Genomic DNA, 26,433 nt, shown 5'->3' with positions numbered 1-26,433 from the left:
GGTCATGGCATCAAGAGCTCTTCCTCATCTCTTATGCCACTTTTTCAACAGCCTTCCTTGGAAATGGGAAACGCGAGACATTAAAATTAAAAAAAAAAAAAATAAAGTAAATAAGGATGGATAGGATGTATAAAGAAATCTGCTCTTCTTGAGTTGCTCACAGTGCTCTGATGCTCTCCCCACCATGCTGCAGTGATAGATGATGGGAGAGGCAGCCAAAACTGGCTAGATGCCCAAAGGGTAACTTCAGCCAAGGGGGAGAAAGTGAAGGCTCATTTCAGGACACCAGCAGCTCAGGTGACTCTTTCAGTCGATGGAGTGACACATCCTGTCCTCCCCAGGGAGCAGTGTTACCTTCAATGAGGACAGCCCAGGCCAGGGAAAGTTGATTCCAACCATTTCACCTGCTCTGGCCATGCTGGAAACCCTGGGGACCAGCCAGCATACCTCTGCAAAGGCTCTGGCAGTGGGACTGGCACCACCAGGATAGACAGGCTTCTGTCTGCTGCCACCCTGAGCATCTCCAAACCTATCCTCAGAGCATGATGTCTAGATGGGACATTGAGTTTGACCTTGCACAGCTGGCTGGCTCATTGCCTTTGGCTAAGACCAAAGCAGGAGCCATGTACAATAGGGACTGGAAGACATGAAAATTGAGCCCAAAAGGAAAGAATTCAGCCTACAAACTAACTTCTTAGATGCTGCAGGGCCTCACCTCCCCAACACTGCAGTAGCAACACAGGTGAATTTCTTGGCTTTCAGAAGACAATTTAAAATGAAGAGCTAAAGTGATCCAGCCTTAGACCCTTCAGCAGGTCCACACACTCTGTGGTGTTTACCTTGTTCTGCTGGGGCTGGTGGGAAAAGCCTGCAGATAGTTTTTGCTTCTTTAGCCACCTAAAACAAAAATTCGGAGATGCAGATGCTAAGAAAACAGGATGTCAGCTTTTGTCAGAAAAGATCGCAAGAGGTTTGAGGTTTGTTTTTTTTTTTCTTTAGCTGCTTCTTTTTTTCTCTCTCTCATTTTCTTCCTCCCTCCCTCCCTCCCTCGCACCCTCCTCCCACCTCCCAATTTCTGTCAGCGCTCAGCGCGCGGTCAGGGGAAAGGCGGAGGAGATGGCGGTGGCTGAGACACAGCTGTACGCAAAGGTGTCCAACAAGCGCAGGAGCAAAAGCACCTCTGCACTCCTCGAGTCTCTCCTCGCCAAAGGATTCCCGGCTCATATCGCGTGAGTAATGTGTTTGGCTGCCTTTGCACAGAAAGAGGTATTTAAGATATAAGATATAAGCTTTTTGTCATAAGATCTTGAAAGCAGACAGCTGTTTTTTTTTCATCAAGAGTGAGAGTGTGCTGCTTCCCAGGGGTGATGTTCCTGTGCAGGAATCAGACATGTCTTGCTTTGAATTTCTTGTAGAACAGTGTGTATTGCTCATATTGCAAAATCAAGTTACTCTGCATCCATTTTTATAAATACTGTGTATATCTAAAGACGTGCCCTTCCATGTCTTCAGGTTGAGAGGCTTTGCAACAAGTTAAGATGATGTCCAAAGTTTTCTCTTGTGATATACTCTCTTTCATTTTTTTCTGCTTATTGCTGTTACCATAAGGGAGTTAAATATGGATATAAGTTCCATCCTAAGGTTTTTTTAAGGGCTGACAAAGACCTTTTACAGGATTTTGTCACTGGAAACAGTTTTAAAAGAATAAGCTTTCCTTAACAAGATACCACATAGGTCTGTCGCTTTTTCTTCCTGTCTTGAATCAGGATCTTGTTCCAAAAGAATACCTTAGCCTCAAAATATAGTAGTGAAGAATCAGACACTATTTTTGGCAACCTCAATGGATGAGAGATTAAGTGGTCACAGCATTTCCAACCAAGTTAATAAAAAAGAAACATTGGGGTGACTCCTCTCCCAAACATTGCCCTAGTCAGGGAAGTTTTGGGGAGGATTTTTAAACTTCTGAATGGCAAGTACGGGCACTTCAGTTCAAACTGTTCAAAAACTAAATCTCTTTATATAAATGTCAAAGAACTCCTCATTAAAAAAAATTAACAGGAGAACAATATCATTCCATTTTGACTCTTCTTGGAAAAATAAGCAAGTCAAAAAAGGTCACAAGCAAGTGCTGTGTTGCTTATCTAGAAACACCTCAGTGGAGCAACTTTCAGACACAATGGGCACAGCTTACAAGGAAACTGTGGATCCCTTTTTCCCAGCTACACCTGGTGGAATTTTAGTTGTGCAGCTGAAAACCTGGCTCATCATTTCTCTAATAATACTATGTTTGGTCGCCCCAAAGCAACTGCTACTTTTTGAATTTTTTATCCTGGATGTTCTTCAAATCCTCTTTGAACCACTTTCTGCTGGTACTGAGATGGTTTTCTCCTTCCCAGGTCAAAAACAAGAAGCAATGGCAGAAGTACTATGCAAATTGACATAAAATGACAAAACATCCAAAAGCACTTTATTTTTTATTTTTTAAATTTTCTTTGCTTGTGTTGACTTTAAGACCTTCAAAATTTTGACTGTGTTTTCATAAAATGTTTTAGCTGTGTCTGTAATGCCTGTACTGAACCATAAACTAAAGTACTGAGAAGCTGTTCTTTTGAGATGTCCTGGCCCGAGAAAAACAAGGAAGGGTGGAAATACTACAAAGTCTTTCACAATGTAGAAAGAGCACGCCAAAATAACATTTCCTCAAAGAACAAAAACAAAATATGTGAGGATCAAGCCTAGCATTGATCGACAAAATGGGCCTCCCCTGGTTCTTTGGCAGAAGTGAACTGTATCAGCAGCTTTCTGCTTTAGAGAAGAGTCAGTTTATTCTCCCTGTAGTGACACTATTTTTAATACAGATTTTCAATGGTTTATTCCTACTCTTTATCTCAGAGAATTTGCTATGTACAGAATTTAGTTCATGTATTATCTTTCAATATTTACTGTTTATCTTGTAAGCATAGCACGTCTAGTCACAGCCTAATGCTCTCCAGACGCTAAGGGCTCTACGAACCCCGATGGAAAGCATCCTGCAGCCAATGTATACGATGAGACAAAAGGTGGGCACAGGCACAAAGAGGAGCACAAGGGAGCAACGGGGTAGTGCTGAGCAGCATGACAGTCCAAGCTCTCAGATCTTGCTTGTTTTATTACATTTGTGGTTGTGCAGGCCCTAGGGTAAAGAAAAGCTGAAGTGAAGCTCCATTTGGTTTCAGGGCTGTTTGCACAGAGCTTCTTTCCGAGTGGGAGGACCAGCAGCAGGGCATGAAGTGGTAAAGCACTCGCTTGGAGGTGTAACAAGTGGTTGACAAAGCCCAGCATCATTGGCTGAGCAGTGGCAGGCACTGACATTTCAACAGGATACGGCCTGAAGGGCTGCACGGGGAGAATGCCTGAAACACAGGTTGTTCGTGCTTGATGTGACAGAGAAAGGGGACCCAGCAGAGGGGCAGAAAGAAAATGTGCAGGACTATTCAGTCACAGAGGACACAGGCTAATTTTACACCAGCTAGCTCATGGTTTTGCATAGAATTGGCCATGGCAATTGATTTACTTTATGGACAAGAAAGGTAGAAGATAAAGCTTGAGTGGAAAGACTCACATCAGCTCTCATCCATGTTGAGCCCCCACTAAAGAGCCAGGCATGGTTGCACATATATGTAAGTGCATTTCAATGTTTTTGGCAAGCCCTGATGTACGTTTTGCACTAGATAGAAGACAGGTTAGAAGGAAACACTCAGGATGAGCCTGAGTCCTGTTGCTTAATGCATTCATTGCACTGCTGGTGTGACAGAGATGAATGGAGGATAAAAACATGAGGAGAACTAAATGAATCAATGCCCTCAAGACCCGGCAGCCAGAAAGGGTGGCCTCAAGATAGAAGAAAAGGGATGACCAGATGCCAAGCAATTTAGCATGTTTTCCTCCATGTCCACTGTCTCTACCTCCCCTCCATGTCTCTTCTGAGAAGTTTGTGAGTTACAGGACTGAAAATGGGGTTCATGGGTGCAGGTGCTACTTCAACATTGGAATCCTTCACCCATCACCTAGCATTCAGTCACAAAGACTTGTTCATGTGAAGCACATAGCTGGTGTTCTGAAAGCTCTAGTGAGAAAAGCAAATGCACATCAAATCTGATCCTAGAGAATGACACTTGTATTAACAAAGAGAAATGTGAGATATTGTCCCTCATCTTGGACTGAAATGGTGGCTGAGATCTGGCTCAGATCTGGTTCTCTGCTGGCCTATGTGAGATCTTCAACACAGATTTTCAAGCCTCAACATAAGTATGTTTTGCTTTGATTATAAGTATAGACTCGGGCCTGTCATCTTGAACCAGGACATTATCCTATGAACTGAGCAAGCCCTGCTCTTTCAGTGCGTGGATGGATGGTTTACCCAACCCTACGGAAATCTGTATAGTCTGTAAGGCTGCTTAGGAAACACCTCCACAACACAATGAAGGACATCCTGGGGGGGAGACAGGTTACCAGTCTTCAAGGAATTAAAGACTTGCAGTGGAAAAAAACTATCTGAAGGGCTTCAAGAACATTAGTAATTACCAGGAATGGCCTAGTTGTTAAAGGTTCTGTGTTGGAAAATAGACTTGGCGTCCACAGCATGTCGATTCTTTACTTTCTAGGAGTTTCCTTTCTGTTATTCCGATGAATTAATTTTGTTTTTTTTCTAGGCAAAAAGCCTTGGCTGCTACTGGACAAAAGACAATAGAAGATGCTGCAAAGTGGTAAGTACCTGTGATTTCTAAGGAGTGCTTTCACATTAAATCTGGGTAAAAATCCTTCTTGGTATGTTGATTCTGTCACTGAATTTGAAGTTAGCTGCCATAAGAAACCCTGCATATGAGGTTTTTGGGTTTTTTATGTTTAAGTTTATTCAGAGAAAGAAATAATTGTATTTGTACTGGTTATTTGCAGAAGGTCTAGGGTGAACCAAAAAAGCTGGGGAGAAAAAGGCAGCTTGGATAAAAGAAGCTGCTTTCACCGCAGTGATGTTAGTCACTCCTTCTCAGTTTTAAGCCTCCTGCTTATTTATGGCCATCACTCACTGCCTCTGCAAAGGGTTCCTGGGATCTGAGCCAGGATTATGGGCATGCACCAGGACACGTCCAGGAAGGAGGTCAGAGGCCCTCCTTGGGTAAATGTCCTCCATGCCTTGGTTTTTTATTTTTTTGTTTGTTTGTTTGTTTGGGTTTTTTTGTGAGAAGCCAGAGGAGACATTTGAGAATGGTAGATTCTTCTCAAATAATTTTTTGTCCGGGATGCTGCCATGCTTTCCAACAATCATTCCTGATCCAACATCTGTGAAGCCAAATATACAGTATATGCAGAACAGAGTGGAGGATATCACCATGTGGGATATGAGCTTCTGATCTTTGCTTGTGCATTTTCTCATTTGTCTTGCATGCTTTTACTAGGGCTGAATAAAAATCCTAGCTCTTTTTGAGTGTTTTTTTTAATATTCTATTATTTTTCATTCTGGCATTCTTCAACATTTTTTTCCCATTTTCCACTCTGTTTTGAGTCATAAAAAAGAAGTAATAATTACCTGAGAAACCCTAAAATAAATCTTTTTTGTTTTCTTTCATTTTCTGATATTGAAAGAAGTGAAGGCACATAGTAAAATGTGAAGTACACAAAAAATAAGCAGAAGAAAAACTCATTCTCCATTAGTTAGTATTTCAGAGTCAAAATTTGTAAAGGGTTTTTATTTTAGCTTTTCATTTGTAAGGAAATAACAACCTTGTGTTTCCTTTTTCTGGTCTCTATTATGGATGTCTTCAACCACAGGAAACAAAAGTAAGTGGCGCACACACTTATTCTCTGTGATACACTCTTGATTTCAGGTTGCACTCCCACTGCAATGATCCCTCTCTGGAGGACCCAATCCCTCAGGAGTATGCTCTTTACTTGTGTCCCACCGGCCGTTTGCATAACCATCTGCAAGAGTTTTGGAAGGAGAGCAAGCGCCAGTGCGGGAAAAACAGAGCCCACGAGGTTTTTCCACACATCACTCTCTGCGACTTCTTCACAGTAAGGCACAAAAGACTTGGCAAGGGTCGAATATCAACAACGGGTGAAAGTGGACCGCCTACAGTTGTCTTACACCAGAACTTCTCCTTGGTGATCAAACTAACATGACCTAGGTCCAGGCATGTTTGCTTAATACTTGAATGTTCAGCCCCTGCATAGGCACAGGGGGTTTTCTTCCCACCACCTCATCATACCTAAAAATTGTATGCTGTGGCCAGTGGGATGCTTCAGGGTAGCTGAGTGACATGTGTCTAGCATCTATCTAGAGCAACCCTGTGCAGTCCAGGCTGCACATGGACCTTCCAGTGGGAAGCACTTCTCCCCACCCGCAGCTATGGGCAGTCAAGAGAGACCATGCCCATTGATGCATTGATCTAGGATGTTAAACTTTCCTGCCCAGAGCAGCAGTGACTGCCTTCAGCCAACTGTGCAGGAGTAACAGCTTTATCATAGGATGTAGACAACTTTGGTACTATGCCTATGGGAATCTCAGGGAAATCCCTGTCTCCCCTAGAGAGCCCCAGACAGAAGGTCACTGCTATGGTGGCATGTCTCAGGCACTTCTAAGTCTTCACTTAAGAAGACTATTATCTATTGAAGCTTAGATGTTGTGAAAAAGAGAGAAGCAAGGGTGGAAGGAGCAAGGGGAACTGGGCTGGAGTCCAGCAGTGCAATTGAGTCACTTTGTCAATAATTTAAAATGGAAGTCGGGCTCCTGAGCTGGACTCCATGGGCTGTTTTCTGGTTCTGGAGATGCTACTGTCCTCCTAGCTAGCCTTCTGAATGATGGATAACCCTCTAGAGAACTTCCCAGCAGAGCTGCTTCTCCTACATGGGTGAATGTGCCAGTATCAGCAAAGACCAACAAAGGTCTGGAAAACCTCTGGAGCCGACTGGTATCCAGTTTTTGCATGGTGATGGTGCTGCACGTGAACATCAGCTGCAGCTGAGTGTGCTGAAACAGACACGAGTTAGAGCAGCTGGACAAAATTATTATGTTAATCAATCATACTTTCATGCTAAACCATGCTGCTAAGTATAGACAATGAAAATAAGAGTATTTTGTTGCAGAATATTGAATAGCAGGATACCCCGTGGCCTTTAATCACAATTATACAGAACAAAAATCATCAATTAATAACGAATGCCATGCTGTTGAAAGGTGTCAAGTTTAAAGGCCTACCCCTGGAAGACATGACTGAATTGCAACCCTCACCTCATGCCCCTCAGCCCTGTTTCAGGTAGCATATTCCTGGGGGTAAATGCACTCTCTGGTGTTATTCTCTGCTCCTCAGCTGTCAGCAAGAGGTGACCTGGGCACCTCAGAGGCAGAAAGCGAGACTCACTGACCTGGCTCCCACCTCCTTCTCCCAATCCAGCCCTCTCCTGTTTCCTGACTCTCCATGTCTTTTGCAGCTCCTGGACTTGTCAGCCCCAGAGGAGGCTGCTGCATGGCACGTGTCCTGGTGCAGGATCCCCCTTGCCCCTTTCCCCCCACAGCCCAGTCTGCCCAGTGCCCCTCAGGTCATCTCCCCTCCCCACACCTGAACCTCACCAGGCAGTGGGTTTGTGGCTTAAGAAATGCTCAGGAGAGAAAGACAGTCTAAGCAGGTCTAAGCTACTTTCTTTTCTTCTGCTATTCCCTTTCAGCAGCTTGACCCAGTGTAAAGGCTAAATGGAGCAAATAGCTCTGTGGGCCAGAAAAAAGCAGTGTGGAAATGGAGCATCATTAATGTTTCTGTCTTTGGCTGAGCAGCACAAATTTCATCTTTGTCTCTTCTCTGCTTAAACTGCTTAATTGCAATTTTTTGTTGCAGCATGGCTCTCTAAAATCCTTTTATTTGCTGTGATTAAGGCATTAAGGATCATAATGGCAAAGACGCCAAAAGATGACTGATTTTGCTAGGTATGTCACTCAGCATCTGAGATCTTGAAGTTTTAGCAGCAGCGATTTCAGCTGTTGGATAACAATAATGCAAATTCTTAGAATTGAAGAGAGAAATCATGATCCCTGCCTCTTTTCAGACAGGTTAAGGCACACCTGTCAAATGGTAAAATATTTTGATTCTTTCCTACCCAGGCTAGGTAGACCTTCTAGTAGAATCATAGAATCATAGAATGGTTAGATTTGGAAGGGAATCATAGAATCATAGAATGATTCGAGTTGGAAGGGACCATAAAGACCATCAAGTTCCACCCCCCCTGCCCTGGGCAGGGACACCTCCCACTAGACCATGTTGCTCAAAGCCCCATCCAGCCTGGCCTTGAACACCTCCAGGGATGGGGCATCCACAACTTCTCTGGGCAACCTGTTCCAGTGCCTCACCACCCTCACAGTAAAGAATTTATTTCAAGTATTTAATCTAAATCTCCCCTCTTTCAATTTAAAACCATTACCCCTTGTCCTATCACTACATTCCCTGATAAAGAATCCCTCCTCATCTCTCCTGTAGGCCCCTTTTAGGTATTGGAAGGAAGACTTCATCTCCTATTATAGCACCAGGATACTGTGATGATCAAACTGCCCAGTACTACTGATTTTAATATCAGGAATTTCAGGAAAGTTCGTGGGTGTGTTGTCATTCTCAGGAAGTCTAATGCCCACTCTGTTTTCTGGTATTACTGTACGACCCAGGCTACAATAGAGGGACTTGAGCCAGTGGGTAACGCCTGCTCTTCTTCTATTTTCTTTCAGTGTGAAGACCAGAAAGTGGAATTATTGTATGACATCTTAAAGCGAGTTGGTGACAGCTTTTCACAGAGCTTTCCAGCATCCATTTCCCTGTCACTACATTCATCCACCAGCTATCTTGGCTTTTTTGTTGGTGACAGCCATGCAAATATCCTCAAAGAGTTTGCTCTGTCATTCTCATCAGAGGCTGCAGCCCTGGCAGGTAGGACCAACATCAGAAGGAAAATGGGTGGATTGTGGCACAAATGCTTAGGCATGGTACTTGAAAGCATCTCCTGTGTCTTCAGGGAAGCTTAGCTGATGTTTTATGCCAGCAAATATCCTTTCTTTCTACAGATTTGAAAGTAATATGGCTAGGTGAGCACGTTTTAGACTTTGAAGACACTGTACTTTTGACTAAAAGCTGAAATGGTTGTCTGTCTAACTCCATAGGCCAAAATTCAGATAACCCAGACCTCCATCCCCATGGAGCTATGGCCAAGCCTGGTGGCCTGACAGCTTGCCTGAGGAATAGGTCCTAATTCCCCCTCCAGCGACATCCAAGGCGAGCTGCATCACCAGTGGAGACTGAAGGCACATATCTCCAGGACAGCTTAATCTGGGAGAAATGAGTTCAGTACATCTCAGACTGGGAGAGGAATTCAAACCCTGTTAATTATTTTTTTTCTCACAGCTGAAGCCAGGGAGAAAATCCAGTCCAAATTTGTGAGTTATTTTGGCGTGATGAAAACCATTACATTCTGCAAAACAGTTACTCAGCAGAACTATGATCTACTCTACTACTAATGACTACGATATTTCCTCTATCATGAAAAGCATACAGGACAAAACAAGAAGAGCTTTAAATGATCTTCGCTTCTATCTTGTGACATGATTGTTTTATTCCTAGATTGCCATGTGAAGCCCTGCCTAAAGCAGCTCCACCTTACCTTGGCTCACAAGTTTTATCCTCACCACCAGAAGACTTTGGAACAATTGGCCAAGTACATTAACCCAGAAGAGACCTGCCAGTGGGTAGCTGCTCTCTACTCACGGGACATGCGTTTTGTGCATTACCAGGTACTATCATCAGACATATTTAATTTCCAGAGCCCATGGTCAAACTCATTGCTACAGTCATCTTGCCTGCTTTCTTTTTTTTCATTAAGAAAATCAGTGCATGCACAGTACACTGTTTCAAAAAACATGGTTGTTTCAAGTACCTCTTTGGTTGAAAAACTGTACTCATGAATGAGTAGAAGATACTTTTATGATAGCCTGCTTGCCCTGCATGTCAGAAAGGTCCTAATTCCAAAATCCAGCAAAAAAACACCCAACCTAATCTTACCAGTACATGAGAAAATAAGAGAGACGGGAAAATTATGATGTTTGAATATTTGCTAGGATTTGTCAGAACAAAGCTTTGCAGTAAAATAGCATTCAGCAAAATTAGTTTTCGTCATTGTTCCAGCCATGATGAAAATTGCACAGATTCAATATCAGTGAGCAGAGCACAGTTCTCAGTGATTATTTTCAGTTCAACAGATTCCTGGTTAAAGCCAGTAAACACTTTTCCAGGTTTCATTTCCAAATTTAAATTATGGAATGACCAACATTTTTTAGTCAGATCAGTATATCTCTTTGTCGCAAGTCTCATATTGGATTTTGGTCACACTCAGGAGAGCTGCAAGTATCACAAAAATAGCTGATAACGCCTTTATTATGTCTGCTTTCAAGTAAGTCTGTACTGGGTAGAGGGGAAAAAAAAAAAGTATTTTTATGAAAACCAAGTGCCTATTTTTACGCATACTGCAATTGTGGTAGAGTCTTCCTTTTTCTTGGCCAAAGTGCCGCTAAAGAGTACGCTGCAGAGTGGAAAATAGCACCGGTCACTGTATCCAGTATCGAGTTGAGCAAGCATCCCCTGAACCACTGCGGCACATGCAGCAGTGGGCTCTGGCCAGCAGCCTGACCCTGCTACGTGTTCCTCGCTAGACGCTGAGGGCCCTCTTCCAATACAAGCCCCAGAACATCGATGAACTCATGATCAACACTGGGGACTTCATCTATGTTGACCCGAGGCAGCAGTCCGACGTGAGTGAAGGCTGGGTGATCGGGACCTCGCATCGGACCGGCTGTAGGGGTTTCCTTCCTGAAAACTACACCGAGAGGGCCAACGAGTCAGACACGTGGGTTAAGCACCGGTAAGTCAGGGTTTTGTGGGTGTTGCTTTATGTCAGCTGGTTTTCCTGCTTGGGCAGCTGTGGCAGCGTTCCTCCTCACCGTGAGCGGTGGGCTGCCAGGCAGGAGCTGGAGGTGATGTGGGCAGAGCAGAGGTGGGTCCTGGGGCTCTGGGTGGGATGCTGAGACTTCTGGAAGAAAAGACATAAAACACACACCCACAGTCACCCAGAGTTCATTAGTTCAGCTGCTCAAGGGCTGACCTCTGCTTGCTCTTGAACAACCTTAACGTCCTAATGAATTTTAAAACACCACATTCTGCCGGGCAGGCTGAGCCTTCTGCCTTGGCTCACTGCTTGCTTCTTTCTTCTTTTTTCTCCTTTCAAGAGCTTGCAAAGTTAACTTGAAATGAAACCACGAAAAGGTTACTCCACCACCTTGAGCCCACCCTCATCTTGTTGATTTACCCTGTATCAGCAGGCATCTGTCTGGCTTCCTGCACTTTGCTCTGCAGCTGACAGCACAGCTGATGCTACTTGTAGATTAGAGCTGATTTTTTCTAAGCCAGGAGGAGTAGGTGCACTTCTTGCTGCATCCTCAGAGACAGAGAGGAGGCAGCCAGGTATTATTTCCTGTTTGAAGCTTATACTTTAGCAGGGCTACACCCAATATATGCCATCAGTTCATATTACTTTACCCTCATTTTTACTGGGCAGATTTTAAATCAAGAACAGTGTGACAAAGTGGATTGTAAGCGTGCAAAAAAATATTGAATGAATCCTGATTTACACACGTCTGTGGACAAAATCGTGACTTAAATATCCCTTCTATTTGTGTGTGCACCCATATGTTGGTGTGTGTCTTGCTTCTGCTTTTTCTACAGGGAATATGTTTTTGTGACAGCTTCAAGGTTATTCACGCAATCTGAAAATGAACCTAATGTAAAGCTGAATGGAGAAGTCCATAATCCTACTGTGTCAAGGAGTGTAACCAAGGTACTTTCTCTTCAGGTAATTGTTTTTTTCCCATTTCTTATCTCTACCACGTGCTTGTGCAGATATGCTATTAATTACAAGCATTTAATCAATTTAATAGTGTCTTCCTTTTTTGTCCTGCACTTTCATATTATGTTGTAATGCACGCTCATGCGCTCATACTGTATGATATAATATCTCAAAAATATTTTGTAACCTATCTGATGTACATTAATCTTGCCTTCTTTGGTAAAACTCTTTTCGTTCCTGTCATACTAGCACAACGTATGAGAACTCTGCTCAGGTTTCTCTTGCCTTACTGGGCAAGCTGTGCAGGGGTATGGTGACAAGTCTGTCAAGTGAGACGCAGGTGCAACTTTCGGATAGGTTCATAGCAGAGTAACTAGAGCAGAATTAGGCTCATTGTTACTTTTATGTCCAGATTTTATAGATGTCACTTTGGTGGGTTTTGTGGTCCCAGATCTTAGCACAATTAAATGTTTCATCTTCTTTTGTATTTTTATATACATAGCTAATGCAAATAACTGCATAGAACTGCAACAAGAGAATAGCTAGATAGAAAGGTTAGCAGCATTGATGGAATTATATTTTTGTTCCAGTTTCAAAATCAACATGTATGATTTTTTTTCCCCAGGTTTTCCGCTGGTCTTCTAGTAGGAAGAGCAAAACAAATAAAGACTCTATTTGTTTAGTTCAGCACGTTTGTTCCTGCATTGCCTGGCTCTGACTGTCAGGGGTGCCAAGCACCTGGCACGCTGACATGCTGCAGAAAGCCTCTTGGGCTTGCTGGCCCCACAGTCTCTCTTCTTGCTGTGCTGGGGAATAACACCGGGTTCATTTGTGCTAACATCAGATAAACTTGAGGGCATCTTGAGGGAACTTCCATCCTGAGGTCTCCCAGGATGCTCTGTGTGTGCCTGTAAAACAGAAACTTCTGCAAAAGTCACACGTTCTTTCACTGGTTCTTGATTGCTCTTGGCCTCTCTTATCTAGCTTAGATCTGTGGCAAAGCCACTACTTGGCCTGAGGAACACGTTGTGCAGATGTGCACGTCACCAGTCTAGGAGTTTCCCTGGCCTCTGGGTTCCTCCTAAGCAGAAGAGCAAGACCACAAAACCATAGTATTAAACCCTGATCTTGTGGCGGTTGATTTGTGTTCCATGACAGAAATGCAATCGAGGTTAGCCCAATACATGAATATCAATCTCATGCCACTTCTTAAGAGTTCCTTTCTCTGCTGCTGAAGATACACATCGCTAACCTTAGTGCTGCAGCAGTGATGTTGCAGTGGGTTACTGTTAAAAAGTTTTAAAGCTTTTGACTTGTTCCTCTCATCTTTATTTAAGATGCATTGTATACTAACCCCAAGCTACTTTGACTTCTTTGTTATTCCATGCAGTCTGAGTAAAAAAGTAGCCTCAGAGGAGAACTGTGGGTCAGTTGAGTATTGTAAAGGTAGTGTTTTCATTAGGAAGGGAAGGACAAGCTTGGTGTTAGTCCTGGTGTAGAAAAGAGCATTACCACTTAAATCTTAGCTAGTTTTCCTCTTTCGTTTATGCCGGCTATATGATATATATTAAAATTTTAATGCCTTTCTACACTGGAATTAAAAAATCTGTTATCAGCCTTACCTTTCACTAGTGTAAACAGAGAGTTAAAACCTAATCTGTAGCCCATGAAGGTCAGGAATCTCTTTCATTTGCCTTCAGTCAGGCTTACTATTGTCCTAAAGACGGGTATCTATTTTAGCAGTTCCTTTATTCCCTGTTCTGTGCTTGTTATAAACCTCACAGGACAAGTCTGCTGTTCCTTTCTCCACCAGGCAGCATCCAGGAATCCAGACTTTTCATGCAGGTTATCTATAATATTGTAATGAGACATCTTTTTTACACAGGTCTCTCAGAATGCCACTCTGAGAAGAGGCATGCTGGTGATGCGCCACGGAGAAAGAGTTGATCAGGTCTTTGGCAAATCTTGGCTTCAACAGTGCTTGACTGCAGATGGTGAGTAAGATAATGGAAGGTCCTTAGCAAGTCGGGACTGAAAGTAATTAACCCCAGTAATGGGTACAAGAGGTTCAGACTCCTATGTGTAAATGTAAACGCTGGCACAAAAGAGTGAGTAACACTGCAAGCCAGATACAGCACTGCTTTGACCAGCATGTTACCAGTATTTCATCATGTCCTAAAGTCCTTCGTGTTTGTGTTGGATAATTTGGGACAACAATAGTACGTCACTAGTCAAATCTGGGGAAGAAGAGCACACAAACTGTGGTGGAAATGAGATGTCCGCACTATACCTAAATTAAAAGCTGAATTTACTGGCCCTCTCCTTCAAAAAGTATGTTCTGACATGAAGAAAACTGACCCAGAATGGGGGAATACATGTCGGGAGGAAGGAGGGGAACAAGAAGGTGGAAGTTCAGAAGGGAGAGCCTTACGCTGAAAGTATCTTTTGTTATGCTGGAGATCTCCAGTATGCTGGAGATGCTGGAGATCTCCTATACTAAGTGTGCAAAATTCACACTAGATAAGAGAGTAGTACCTTCTGGTTGCATAATCAGTTCATTGCTTTCATTTTTCTTCAGTAGTAATGCTGGGTTTTGTCATTTTGGCAATAGTAAAAGAATATTGATATAGAGTAGATTTTTGTTTCATTTGGGCCCCGCAAAGCTGAATTATCACGATTTCCTGTCCTCTCTCTCCTCCCCCATTTTGCTCCTTCAGAGCTTGCAAAAGAGGTGCTATTTTGTTAGGACAGGTGTTTTCCCAAGCCGGTGTTGTGACCTTAAAACTGGAGATCTCTTTAAGGTAATAAAGATCTCTTTAAGGTAATTGAGGTTTTTTTTAATCAGTGAGACACTATGTCTGTAGTACTAAAATAATCCTGGATGCATCTGAGTTCAGGCACTGCCCTGTGTTCCCACAAACTGCTTAGCTATTAACTGTCTCCTTGGCGTGGTCTTGGCTGATGGCAGCTCCCTCTCACCCACATGGTTTCCAGGTGAGACTTGGGGAGAGCACAGACCATAGTTGGTCCCAGTGGACAGACAGCATGGTTGTTTGAGGTGGAGGGAAGAGAGACTAGCTCCTTGGGCAGACGCCCTGCTTCATCACTTGCCCTCATGGCCAGAGAACGGGCCCTGATCTGTTTCATTTGCCAGTCAAGATCTCACTCTGGGATGACTTTTCAGAACCAGTCATCCAACCATTCAGAAGAAACGAAGCCATTATAATGAAATGCCACCTATGCATTCAGCTACTCACTGCCTTGTGCTGTGGCAAAATGTCCTGCCTTGTTTCAGGAAAATACTACAGAGCAGATCTGAACTTCCCTTCCACCCTGCCAAAGCGGAAAGACAGCATGAAGCACTTCGAATGTGATCCTCCTTTATCTTCCTGTGGTATTTTCCAGTCAAAGCTTATAGGTAAGCTGGATAATAGCCTACTGCAAATGTAAAGGTTTGGGAAGCAGGCTTTCATCATCTGCAAAAGCTCAAACTGGCTTTGCAGTAGAAAACCCTCCTATCAGCACTCATTGTGATAACACTTGTCTATGGGCAACTACGGCAAGGTCTTGTTAAATAGTAAAATAGAGAGCAGGGCTGTTTGCCCATCTTTGAAACCCATTGTGCCAGCTCCTGGCAGAGAAAGTTAAAAGAAAGAAGCTGCAACATGACCTGTGCCCTGCTGCTGGTCTGCAAGGGCCTAATGTCTTATGCAGAATGTCACTGAATGGTTGGCCAGAGGAAGCAGCTTCATGGTCAGCAGCATGTGGTCACCTCCATCACATGTACCTGACGGGTGAGTGGTATGGGTTAGTCTGAATCAATGCACTCACCAGATGAAGTTGTTTCTGCTCCCTGAAGTTGTTTCTGTACCTGACTGTGACAACACAAGCCTGGTGCAAATGCTTGTTTCTGACCATTCAGATACATGGAGAAAACCAAATGCCCAACTGCTGTTTGCAGATTTGGAGTGAATCTTCTGTAATAATCCTTCCAACATTCCTTTAACACCTGCTGTTGCAACTAGAATGAGCTTTTTAGTGAGCTCAGTCAGATGACGGTGTGAAAGATGAATAGAAAAGGACTATCGATGTACCCCATGTCAACGAAACTGAAAAGCTCCAAGCTGTTTTTTGCAGGAAGTATTTTGTAGTTGTTTCTTTGTTTCTCATCTGTCATGATTTGTAAAAGAGCGACTCACTTTGCTGTTCCCATCCAGGAGAAGCTTTGCTGGACCAGGAGGTGACAGTCAGCTATGTGTACTCATCACCCGCGCTCCGCTGCGTACAGACAGCTCAACACATACTGCAGGGTAAGGCAGCAAAACCCACCAGGTGCTTTTGCCACGGTGAAAACTTCTTCATCAAACTTCTGTGAAGTCTCTCAGATGAGCAATTAAGAAGATGTACGACTTTGTGGTTATTTGTTGTTATATTTACGCAGGGAAGACAAGGTAGTTTTGCCTAGCTGGTAATATAGGCAGTAATAAACCTGCTGCCATGTCTGAAGAGTACAATCCCATTAACTCTAATGCTCACTAGTTAAAATGGAATCTGATATTACAAGAAACAGAGGCATTTCACATCAGGTTGAATTCTACATTAGTAGCTGCTCATCAAATTGCCACCCTTTCCAGAAAATATTCTGAGCCAAAAAAGTTAGTATTTTCAGTAATCTGAAGAATATGTATGTGAATCAGGGAAGAGGGCTTTCTCTTGAAAGCGTTTGCCTTTGCCAGCCAAACTGGTTTAATTCCTTCATACTGCAGAACTTCTTTCATTCTTCTCCCCCTCCCTCTTCCACTCCTCTTTTTTCCTCTTTTGTCCCCTAGGACAGCTCTGACAGAGGTTTGAAGTTCATTACCATGTTTACATCAGAATTACAATGGGAGTGCATTTCTTCTAGGAAGTAGTGCTACTTAGTAACCTCTCTTGAGAATAATCAACAAAATAATGTGTGTTTTAACAAGAGAATTCAATTTCTAACACTTTAGGACAATTTATCGCCCCACTGGGGACCACTGAGCAAAATACTATATAAAGCTGGTAAAAACATTTTCTGTCTGAAGTTTATGCAGATTGCAACATTACTGAGGATTTTTTATTCTATTCTCTCCTGTACCTTACTTATCATCACAAGAGAGCTCCAGAAATAATAACAATAATGTAAGAATTTGTAGCGCCTTAGCGTTAGTCAGACAAAAATGTAATGTTGGTTTTGTTTAATCAACACGATCCTCTTTTGTTCAACAATAAATAATTCTTTTTTCATTAATGAAAACTTTACAGCAAAAAAAGTAGAATGTACAGCACAAATGTAACATTTTGAGTGTACCTTTCTCTTCTTAATAAACATTTCTTGTTCTTGCAGGGCTTAAATTAGATCAAAAAGTCAAAATCAGGGTGGAACCAGGACTGTTTGAATGGACCAAGTGGGAAGCAAGCAAAGCAATTCCTAACTTCATGACTTTGACAGAACTGGCCGAGGCCTCTTACACAATAGACACAAGTTACAGGTAATTGCTCCATATTTAGCTATTAAAGCCATTTATTTTTTTTTTTCTCCAGAGGTATCTCTTCATATTCTAATTTGTCAGGTACCAATATGAACACTGCAAAAAATGGGTGATTATGGTCAAATTCAGCCCTGCATGATCTGTTCCCAAAATATGATATGCTGTCAGCTGTCTTGTGCCAAGAGTCAACTTGGTTTGCTGCTCTGAGACAGTGACACACATGCACAACTGAGAATGTGCATGCACATAACACACAGGTGCACCTGCACATGCACAATCATCTGATACTTGTGCATGGGATCAGCCCTTCTTTGGTGTTGCCTTCAGATCCTCTGACACAGACCAATGGCTTGTCATGCACAAGGATAGATGTATTATAGGCGTTAGTGTCAGGCACCAGGAGTTTTGTTTTTATCTTTGGCTGATGTGAAGCATGCTTTAGAATCATAGAATCATATAGGTTGGAAGGGACCTTTCAGATCATTGAGTCCAACTGTTAACCTAGCACTGCCAAATCCACCGGTAAGCCATGTCCCTAAATGCCCCATCTACATGTCTTTTAAATACTTCCAGGGATGGTGACACAACCAGTTCCCTGGGCAGCCTGTTCCAGTGCTTGATCCCCCTCTCAATGAAGAAATTTTTCCCAATATGTAATCTAACCCTCCCCTGGTGCAACTTGAGGCCATTTCCTCTTGTCATATCACTTATACTTGGGAGAAAAGACAGACCCCCACCTCTCTACAGCCTCCTTTCAGGTAGTTGTAAACAGTGATAAGGTCTCCCCTCAGCCTCCTTTTGTCCAGGCTAAACAACCTCAGTTCCCTCAGCTGCTTCTCATAAGACTTGTACTCTAGACCTTTCGCCAGCTTTGTTGCTCTTCTCTGGACGTGCTCCAGCACCTCAATGTCTTTCTTGTTATGAGGTGCCCAAAACTGAACACAGTTTTTTGGGTGCGGCCTCACCAGTTCTGAGTAGAGAGGGAAAATCACTTCCCTCTTTCTGCTCACCACACTATTTGAAACAGGTCAAGCTGCTGTTGGCCTTCTTGGCCACCTGGGCACACTGCTGGCTTATATTCAGCCAGCTGTCGACAAACACCCCCACTTTTTCCACCAGGCAGCTCTCCAGCCACTCTTCCCCAAGCCTGTGGAGCTGCATGGGGTTGTTGTGACCCAAGTGCAGGACCCAGCACTTGGCCTTGTTGAACCTCATATAATTAGAAATATAGGAATATGAAGAACAACCTTTTGGGTCAGTAACATGCTTGTTTTCAGCGACAAAGAAATGTCAGTTTAGAAAAGGTTAGGAAGCCCTTTATTTAGGGCCTGCAGAGCAGCAGCAAGAGGTCCGCCCCACAGCAGTGGGTGAACCCAGGCTAGGAGGTGTTGGGGAGCACAGCTCCACACCTGAAACATTGCGGGTTGGTGTCACTGAAGCAACAGCTACAAGAGCTGCTCTCCAGGTTTTGGGGGGCAGGCAGAATAGTAGCATTTCACTAGAATTTTTGTTTTTGCCAAATTCGGTCAGGGAGGGGGGTTGTTTTGCTTTGAGTTGCTCAAAGATTAGTACTGTGCTCAGCAAGGACTTTCTGGGGCCCTCACAACATCGGGGGGTGCGAGGGGGTGGTGGTGGTGGTGATGCCTTTTCTGAGTGCTTGCAAACCACAGCAAGGCAGGAAATTATAAGCCTCCAATTCAATCTAGCTCCTCATCTTGCTCACAAGCCAGGCTGCTCTGTGTTTGCAGCGCACAGCCAGATCCAGGAAATTACTCAGCTAATAAATGTGAGTGTCTCTGGGGTTTCCCATAGACACAAAAAATGGGGAAAGAGAACTTCTCATGTCTTAATGCATTTCTGACAGCCAAGTAACAATCTTCATTTTAAATTGTATGAAGGAATAAAATCCTTCATTTTCTTTGATCATAGTGCTTTCTGGTGTCTTTTACCACCAACAGACTGTTTTTCCTAGGGTTTTTTGTTAAAAAATCACTTGTCTCAAAATTCCACATCAAAAAAGGTGCAAATGCAGAGCAGTGGGAAGTTCAGAGGGGAAGCTCTGAAGCAGTGCTACCTACAGGGTTTCAGATCCCTCACAGCTCACTCAGCTCCAGGCAAACGTGGGGTGGATGAGCTATAAAATGGCACATATGATGCCAGTTTCTTCCAATCACATGCAGGGTTCAAAATCCTTGGGTCTCAGGAGCTGGTTTTACCATATTCACCCACTGCAAATGACAACCTTCAACTAGGTTAAGTCCCTGATCGTTCCCTGTCAGCAATGGACCCAACCTAAATTCTCCTCTTTCTGGTGCCACTAAAAGGCAACATGAGTGGTGCTGAAACATGTGCTGCCCATGTGTTGTGTGCTGAGATGAAGTCACCTTGAGGTTCACCGGACCCAGTTGCAGACATCTAAGAGTTGGGTGCCTACGCTATGGTGGTTACCTAGCAGCCTTCTTGTTGGTGGAAAGAAGGAGCTATGAAGACAGTGATTTTCCATCTTAGATACCCTATGTCAGACGCTTAAGACAGCATGAATTGCCTTCTGAAGGGGCTTACTTGTCTCCTTTGACCTAGCCAGACAGTGGAGTTGAGGGCAGCTAAGCTTGGCTGACAGTAACCCTGCCTCTCTCTCCTCTCGTGCTCTGACAGAAGCAGAGGGTTGCTGTCCCAGAGCAGGATAAACTCTGCCTTTGCCATTCCTGCTGTTAAAGACTGCCAGTCACAGTGTGAGCCACTTATTTCTTTCCTCTTCACCCTTTGAGTGGAGAACAGAGCGCTCCTTTTCACAACAGCCCTTTGCAGACTGTTATCACATCCTTCTTCAGCCTGTCCTCTGAGCTGAACTCTTCCCACCCTCCCTCGTAGGCTGTGCTTTCTGGACCCCTGTTCACTGCTCCTCTCTGGATTTTTACTTGTTGATCCTCATCTCATTTGCCCTGTAGCCCGCACAGCTGGACACAGCAGTCCCACTGAGACCTCAGCTTGGGCTTAGCTCTCCTGTTGCTATTTGACCTGGAAACCACCTGGGCCAGTGCTGGGGATGCTCAGTTCTGTTGCAGGCTGTTTGGTTAATACTGAAGGGACAGAGGTGTAAACAGGACAGCACATTAAAAAAAATAAATAAATATGCAGCTCTGCCAAAAGGCAGACTAGTTTTGAGTACTCCAGTATAGACTTTTCTGACCTAGCCAGGATTAATATTAGCTATGATTAACAATCCAGCATGAGCTTTTCACATGGTTGTACCACCAATTTTCTACTTTTGCCATTTGTCCTGACTCAGTATATTGAGGACTCACCTGGGAAAGTACACTGTGATGCCATGCCTTACCACAATATATCAATCTAATTTCACTTCTACCTATTCACTGAATAAGGAGACAATCAAACTGGAGCAAGGGGGCATCTATTTGTAGAAAGCAAATTAACACTCTGTATTGTATCACAACGCTTGGCTAATGATATTTGCCAGCCATAGCAGTGAACGCCTCCCGTTTTGGAAGAAGATAGATTAAGAGGACAACATGAAAAATAGAAGAAGTGCTCAGATTCTTAGGAGAGGTTCATTGTGGTTTATGTTCTTGGAAACATTTAGTTTTTTTAACTCTAGGAGTGAAAGTTTTTACTATCCGTTTGTCCAACTGCTGCAGATATGCCTTGTTGGTGGTTGATTTTGATTTGCTTTCTTTATGAAGAAGACTAACACTGAGGTAATTTTTAAAAGCATTCGCATCATCAGTGCCTTGCCCTTTGTTGGAACTGGATCAGGATTGCTAGAGCTGGGCTACTCTGCATGTCTGCAGTCCACACCCGGGCAGTGGTCCTTCCCGACAGAATTGCTCAAAGTACAAGCTTTTCTTAGGCATGAATCCTACTTTAAATAATCTCCACTGTAAACTACAAGTTTTATTAAGGCATGGTTTTCCCTGCATCGGGTGCTTTATGAGCTATGAGATTTAGCCGTAAGATTTACGAGAAATTACTGTGTGGGAAGCTAATGCTCCATGCAAGCTGATGTAGCAGTATGTCAGCAGAGTCAGTAGATAAACCTATATCCTTTTAACCAAGTGCCTCTTCTCTGGTGGAGCCATTCAACAGCGCTAACAGTGCCCCATATTCATCTACGTTAACAGATATTTTCGATTTTATTGTCAGGGGTAACTTCCCACTCTCTTCTCTGGTGCCATCGGAAAGTTATGAAGAATACATAAGCAGAAGCTCTGCGGTTATAAAACAGATCGTCACTGCCTGCCCCAGCAAAGGTAAAGGTTTCAAATCTTCGTATGTTCTGTCAGACAGTTCCAGTAACAGGTACAGGCAGAGATTTGCCAAGAGAAGCACATTTAACATGAGTTGTTGATACTGCACAGAGCTTAAATTAGGCTCTTAGTCCTTGTTCTGGGCTACACTAAATCAAAATACATGTGATTTATTTAGAAATGAGAAAGCAAAACTAAACAGAAGACAGTGGAGTACTAAATTGGAAGAGTATACTTTGTGCTTGGTCTTTCTACATTGGGATGTAGCACAATATAAGATAATCTACTTTTCTGGAAAGCCTTTTTTTTAATCTTTTCTTAGCAAATGCTTTCTCTTACTAGCTGGCATGCCTACAACACACCAGACTTTTTCTGACCAGCACAATACATCCTGCCACATAATCAAAGAGGTCCGCAAAGATGAACAGCCCCAAAAGAGCCTCATGCTCATCTGCTGATGGGTAGCCTGACAGTGCTACAGCTCCCTTACTACTTTGCTTTGCTTTCTCTGGTATATCAGGTGTCATCCTCATTGTGGGCCATGGCTCTTCCTTGGCATCTTTCACCCGACCTCTGATAGGGCTCCCTGCCAGAGACAGCAGCGACTTTGCCCAGACGGTACGAAAGGTAAGAAGATATATTTTTTTTTTCAGCAGAAATCTTTGTTTTGGTTTATTCTATTTTTAATAAGAAGCTTGGTTACACAGTGAGATGCATGCCAATACCAATGACATTAGCTTTCTCATTACAAAAGGAATCTCATGTAGTTTTAGCAAAGCACTGGAGGTCAAGAGAAGAATTTTCTCCTGGTGAACAGTATGTGACTAGCAGCTAAGTCTTTGGAGAAGGTTTTCATCCAACTCACCTGGAAAGTCAATGGCAGGTAACACCTACAGACAAGAGGCACATTTGGAAACCTCTCCATCTGGAGCTAGCCTCCTTCCTTTAAAAGGAGGGCTAAGAGCTTTCTCTCTGTTCCCCATGGTATTGTGAGTGTAACCTGCAGCTACATTCAGTGAGTCACTCTTTAAGAAGCTGTGTGTTTTTCAAGTCAACGTAAGTTCACTTCAGTGTTCAGCTACAGAATGAGGTGGAGAAAGGTTTTTTTTTGCCAGCTTCACAAGTGGTGCCTGCACTTGAGACTTGGTCGCCAAGGTTTTTCGTTTGTTTGCATATTAACACCAGTGGCAGTTTTCTTCACTGCAGTGTTCCTTACCATCTGCCTTGGTGTGACCAACCAGAGAATTCAGCCTTTACATATATTTTTACTACCACTGTCTGCATAAGAGTGAATATATTTTGATCATCAAATCCAAGTATGAATGTGGGGTGATGACACAAGTTCAGCTTTTGCCCCGCAGGCCTCCAGTCTATTTTTAGCTCATTTCAGAAGTGGCAAAATGTCCTGGTCTCTCCTCACAGAACATTCTCAGGCTCTGCTCTCTTCGGTAGCAAGCCCTCCTCTGTCATGTCAAAGCAATGACCCTGCTAGTAACTCTGCTGGTAAATTCTTTCCTAGATCCCTTCACTAGGCATGTGTTTCTGTGAAGAGATTAAAGAGGAGAACAAATGGCAGATGGTCAACCCACCAGTGAAGACATTAACTCATGGAGCAAATGCAGCATTTAACTGGAGAAACGGTATCGTGGAAGATTAGAAGGCCAGCTCTGCCTTTGCAGTTGTCAAAAATGAGCCAAAGACAGATTATGGTTCAGCACAGTCCAGTGATTCATCCAGACAAATTACAGATGGTGGGAAATACCCTCTCTGAGTTGCCAAATCATAGGAAAACACTTCTGAGTTTGGTGCCTGAATTTTGTTTTCATTTCAGTGGCTAAGAAGAAGCAAGCTAGGAACTGGTGCTCAAGTGAGCAGTTAACTCTACTGATGGTGAAAAAAGTACCTTTTAACCTTTTCTGAGAGTATCAATGTTTAATAAATGCGGAACTATAAATTTCACTACTAGAGGCACTGAAGTAGACAATGTTGCATTTTCCAAGACCAATATACATCCAGGAAGAATTGCTTCTTTTCATGCATTTGGATATTTTCAGACAAGCAGAGAAACTGGGACAGAAAAAAAATCACCTCCTACCCAGAGACCAGCTCTACCTAAAGCCACTGAGCTTCCTGTTTGCTGCGCCAGTTCTGTGAGGGGAAATACCACACTGACTATTTATTTGCCTATTATACAAAGTGGTCCACCTTTTATCACAACAGCTCCTCATTCAGTGATTCCTGAGTGATCCATACTGCAAAAAGGACTAAAATGGTTCCTTTTTGAAGAAAACTGAAGGGATTGCTTTACGGTTGCTGTTACTGTACTGGTGATGAAACCATGACATGAGAAACTCTAACTGCTGAGCACTTCCTGAGATGGCACTCCCAAGAGAACAGCTTTGTTTTGTGCTGTTCCATGCCAAATTGTATAAATGAAGACACACCTACTGGGCAGGTCACCCAAAAGGTCTCTGTAGCTCTTCTTTTAGTGATTTGTTCAAGGGAATGTAGCCCTAAAATTTTATGCACAAAAAGTAACATGTCTTTCCATAGTTTTTTTTTCCTTTGTAATTTTTCTTTCTAGTTTTCCTCTCAGATAACTACCTCTGGGAAAGCACAAGTGGTTTTCTTTCAAAGAGAGGAAAAATGGAGGGTTCTCTTTCTCTCTTAGCATAACTAAAAACATTTTCATTTTTACCCTTCATCTCCCTACTCCTTCTTGACATAGCCCTGCATACATGTTGTAAGCCGTCAATCAGGACATGCAGAAGAGCTCATCCAACATTCAGGCTTTGGGACTGAGGCATCTGACAAACACCCTTATCTGTAGGTATGTGTCAAGGTCCATTTGGATCCCCTTTTGCCCAGAGTAGTCTATCACATTAATTCACCATTCAAGTCATAAGACTTCAGAATTTATAACCCATAAATCTTAATATCGTGCACCTATGAGGAAAAGAAAATAATTTATTACCCAGCTGGTGGTGAGAATGCACACCCTTCCACCTCCATCATGGTATGGACGTCCCCTGTATCACACTGAGAGATGCAAAATCCTCAGCAGTCCCACTGCTGTTGGATCCTCTTTTAAAGTGGTTTGGGTAAGCTGATGTTTTATACCCTCCTGCTTGGAGGTTTGGTCTATACCATTTCCATAGGTTAGTGGATTCAGAGGAAACTGCCAGACAAAAGACAATGGCTGCAGGAGGCAGCAATTTGTAGGTGGTCATGGCTGCACAATGGCCCTTTAGGTCTTCCTGGCCTTCCTGCCAGGAAGTGGTGGTCTTGCTTTGACCTGATGGTCCCAGACCCAGCATACATCAGGCCTTAGCATGAGCTGTTAGCCAAAATCTAAGCAGGAGTTGAGTGAACAGTCACAGTGTGGAGATTTTGTATCTCAGTCTTGTGCCTGAAAAGAATCATTTTGTCTTTCTGGCTCTGATGAAGTTACTTGAACTCTCGCTTCTTCCAGCAATGCTATAATTTTAAAGCGAAAATCAAATGCCCCAGGTCCTTTAGCTGGCACGTGGTGCAAGGAAGGGTATAGGACTGCCTTGCTGCTTGAAGCCCAAGCACAAGAGATGGGTGGCTATGGATGCAGCCCCAGAAAAAGCTAAAAACCCCAAGTGACATCACACCTCACTGCGGTGCTGAGGAGACCGTGGCTTGGTTACTCACCCGCATCTCACCCTGTCACACGCTTGCTGTCAGCTGAGAGGGGCAGGCATGGTGAGAGACAATTTTGCACTGAGCCCTGAAGACAGAGGCGTGGGTCCTCTGTGGTCTTTATGGAGGGCTGTGAATCAGAGGTCTAGCTGAGACAGGGACATGCGATACAAGAAAACCAGCGTGTAGGGGAAGAGCCCGCTAATGAGAGAGGGAGTGACATCTCCATGTTACACTCAGCCATGCTAACAGCAACCAGCAAGGGTCTCCCACCACACCGCTTGCTGCCTCAGGCTGTGCTCAGGTGATGCAGGGTCTTTGGGTGCCCCATTTCCTCACCAAAGAACCCATCCAAGCAAGAAGGGAGTAGGAAATGTGGACAAGAAATGGAGTGTGCGTTTCTGGGTCAAGCTTTTGCTAGGGATACAGCCTCTTGATAAGGACCTGGTGCTGTTCTAATTTGTGGTAGCAGCTGTACTTGTTATGGTGAATGCTGCTGTTGTCCTTCACGTCTGAAAAGTTGCCTTTTACCCCCAGACAGCTGGAGGACTTTGCAGTCTGCGTCGCACACCTTAGCCTATTTTCTTTTCATCCTTTAAGTTGCTCCAGCCTCAGGACTGATCCCTTCTCTCTATGTGAGAAGAAACACAGGCAAGTCATGAGGATTGCCCATCCCTGGAGGTGTTCAAGACCAGACTGGATGGAGCTTTGAGCAACCTGCTCTAGTGGGAGGTGTCCCTGCCCATGGCAGGGGGGTTGGAACTGGATGATTGTTAAGGTCCCTTCCAACCTGAACCCTTCTATGATTTTATGCTTCTATGATTCTGTTCTCCAGTGGGGCACATGTCTATGCAACTGTATTGCATAACAGGAGGTCTTGTGCTTGGTGGCCCAGGGACAGATGCTGGTTGGGGCAAAACAAAAGCCCAGGTGAGGGTAAGCATGGAAGGGATTGGTAGTGGCGTTCCAGGTTCATGCAGAAAGGGAAAATGTCTGCTGCCCAAATGACACCTCATGAGAGTGGAGCATGATGGCACACTGCTGCACCAGGAACGGAACCAGGAGCAGATAAGGACAGGTAG

At 43.6% G+C, this 26,433-nt stretch overlaps 1 protein-coding gene across 1 annotated transcript; it reads left to right on the top strand.

The window, feature by feature from the left end:
• The first annotated feature begins 1,115 nt into the window (after nt 1-1,115).
• On the top strand, nt 1,116-24,377 carry UBASH3A (ubiquitin associated and SH3 domain containing A). The gene is made up of 14 exons (XM_014938047.1): nt 1,116-1,229; nt 4,692-4,745; nt 5,865-6,051; nt 8,747-8,945; nt 9,633-9,802; nt 10,718-10,926; nt 11,787-11,913; nt 13,802-13,901; nt 15,203-15,325; nt 16,125-16,217; nt 17,276-17,420; nt 21,582-21,694; nt 22,206-22,312; nt 23,205-24,377. Exons 1-14 carry the CDS (start codon nt 1,117-1,119, stop codon nt 23,340-23,342), a joined length of 1,878 nt encoding a protein of 625 aa, XP_014793533.1. The 5' UTR covers nt 1,116; the 3' UTR covers nt 23,343-24,377.
• Nucleotides 24,378-26,433: the final 2,056 nt, after the last annotated feature.

Source organism: Calidris pugnax, unplaced genomic scaffold (genome assembly GCF_001431845.1).
Source record: "Calidris pugnax isolate Ruff unplaced genomic scaffold, ASM143184v1 scaffold25, whole genome shotgun sequence".
NCBI classification, from domain to species: Eukaryota; Metazoa; Chordata; class Aves; order Charadriiformes; family Scolopacidae; genus Calidris; species Calidris pugnax.
This window is presented reverse-complemented; position numbering and strand designations above follow the sequence as displayed.

Bases quoted from the DNA above. Each gene is read 5' to 3' on its own strand.
- UBASH3A (XM_014938047.1), top strand. From the start codon at position 1,117: ATGGCGGTGGCTGAGACACAGCTGTACGCAAAGGTGTCCAACAAGCGC. The intron at 10,927-11,786 runs GTAAGTCAGGGT...CTTTTTCTACAG, and splicing joins GACACGTGGGTTAAGCACCG to GGAATATGTTTTTGTGACAG. The intron at 16,218-17,275 runs GTAAGGCAGCAA...TTGTTCTTGCAG, and splicing joins AGCTCAACACATACTGCAGG to GGCTTAAATTAGATCAAAAA.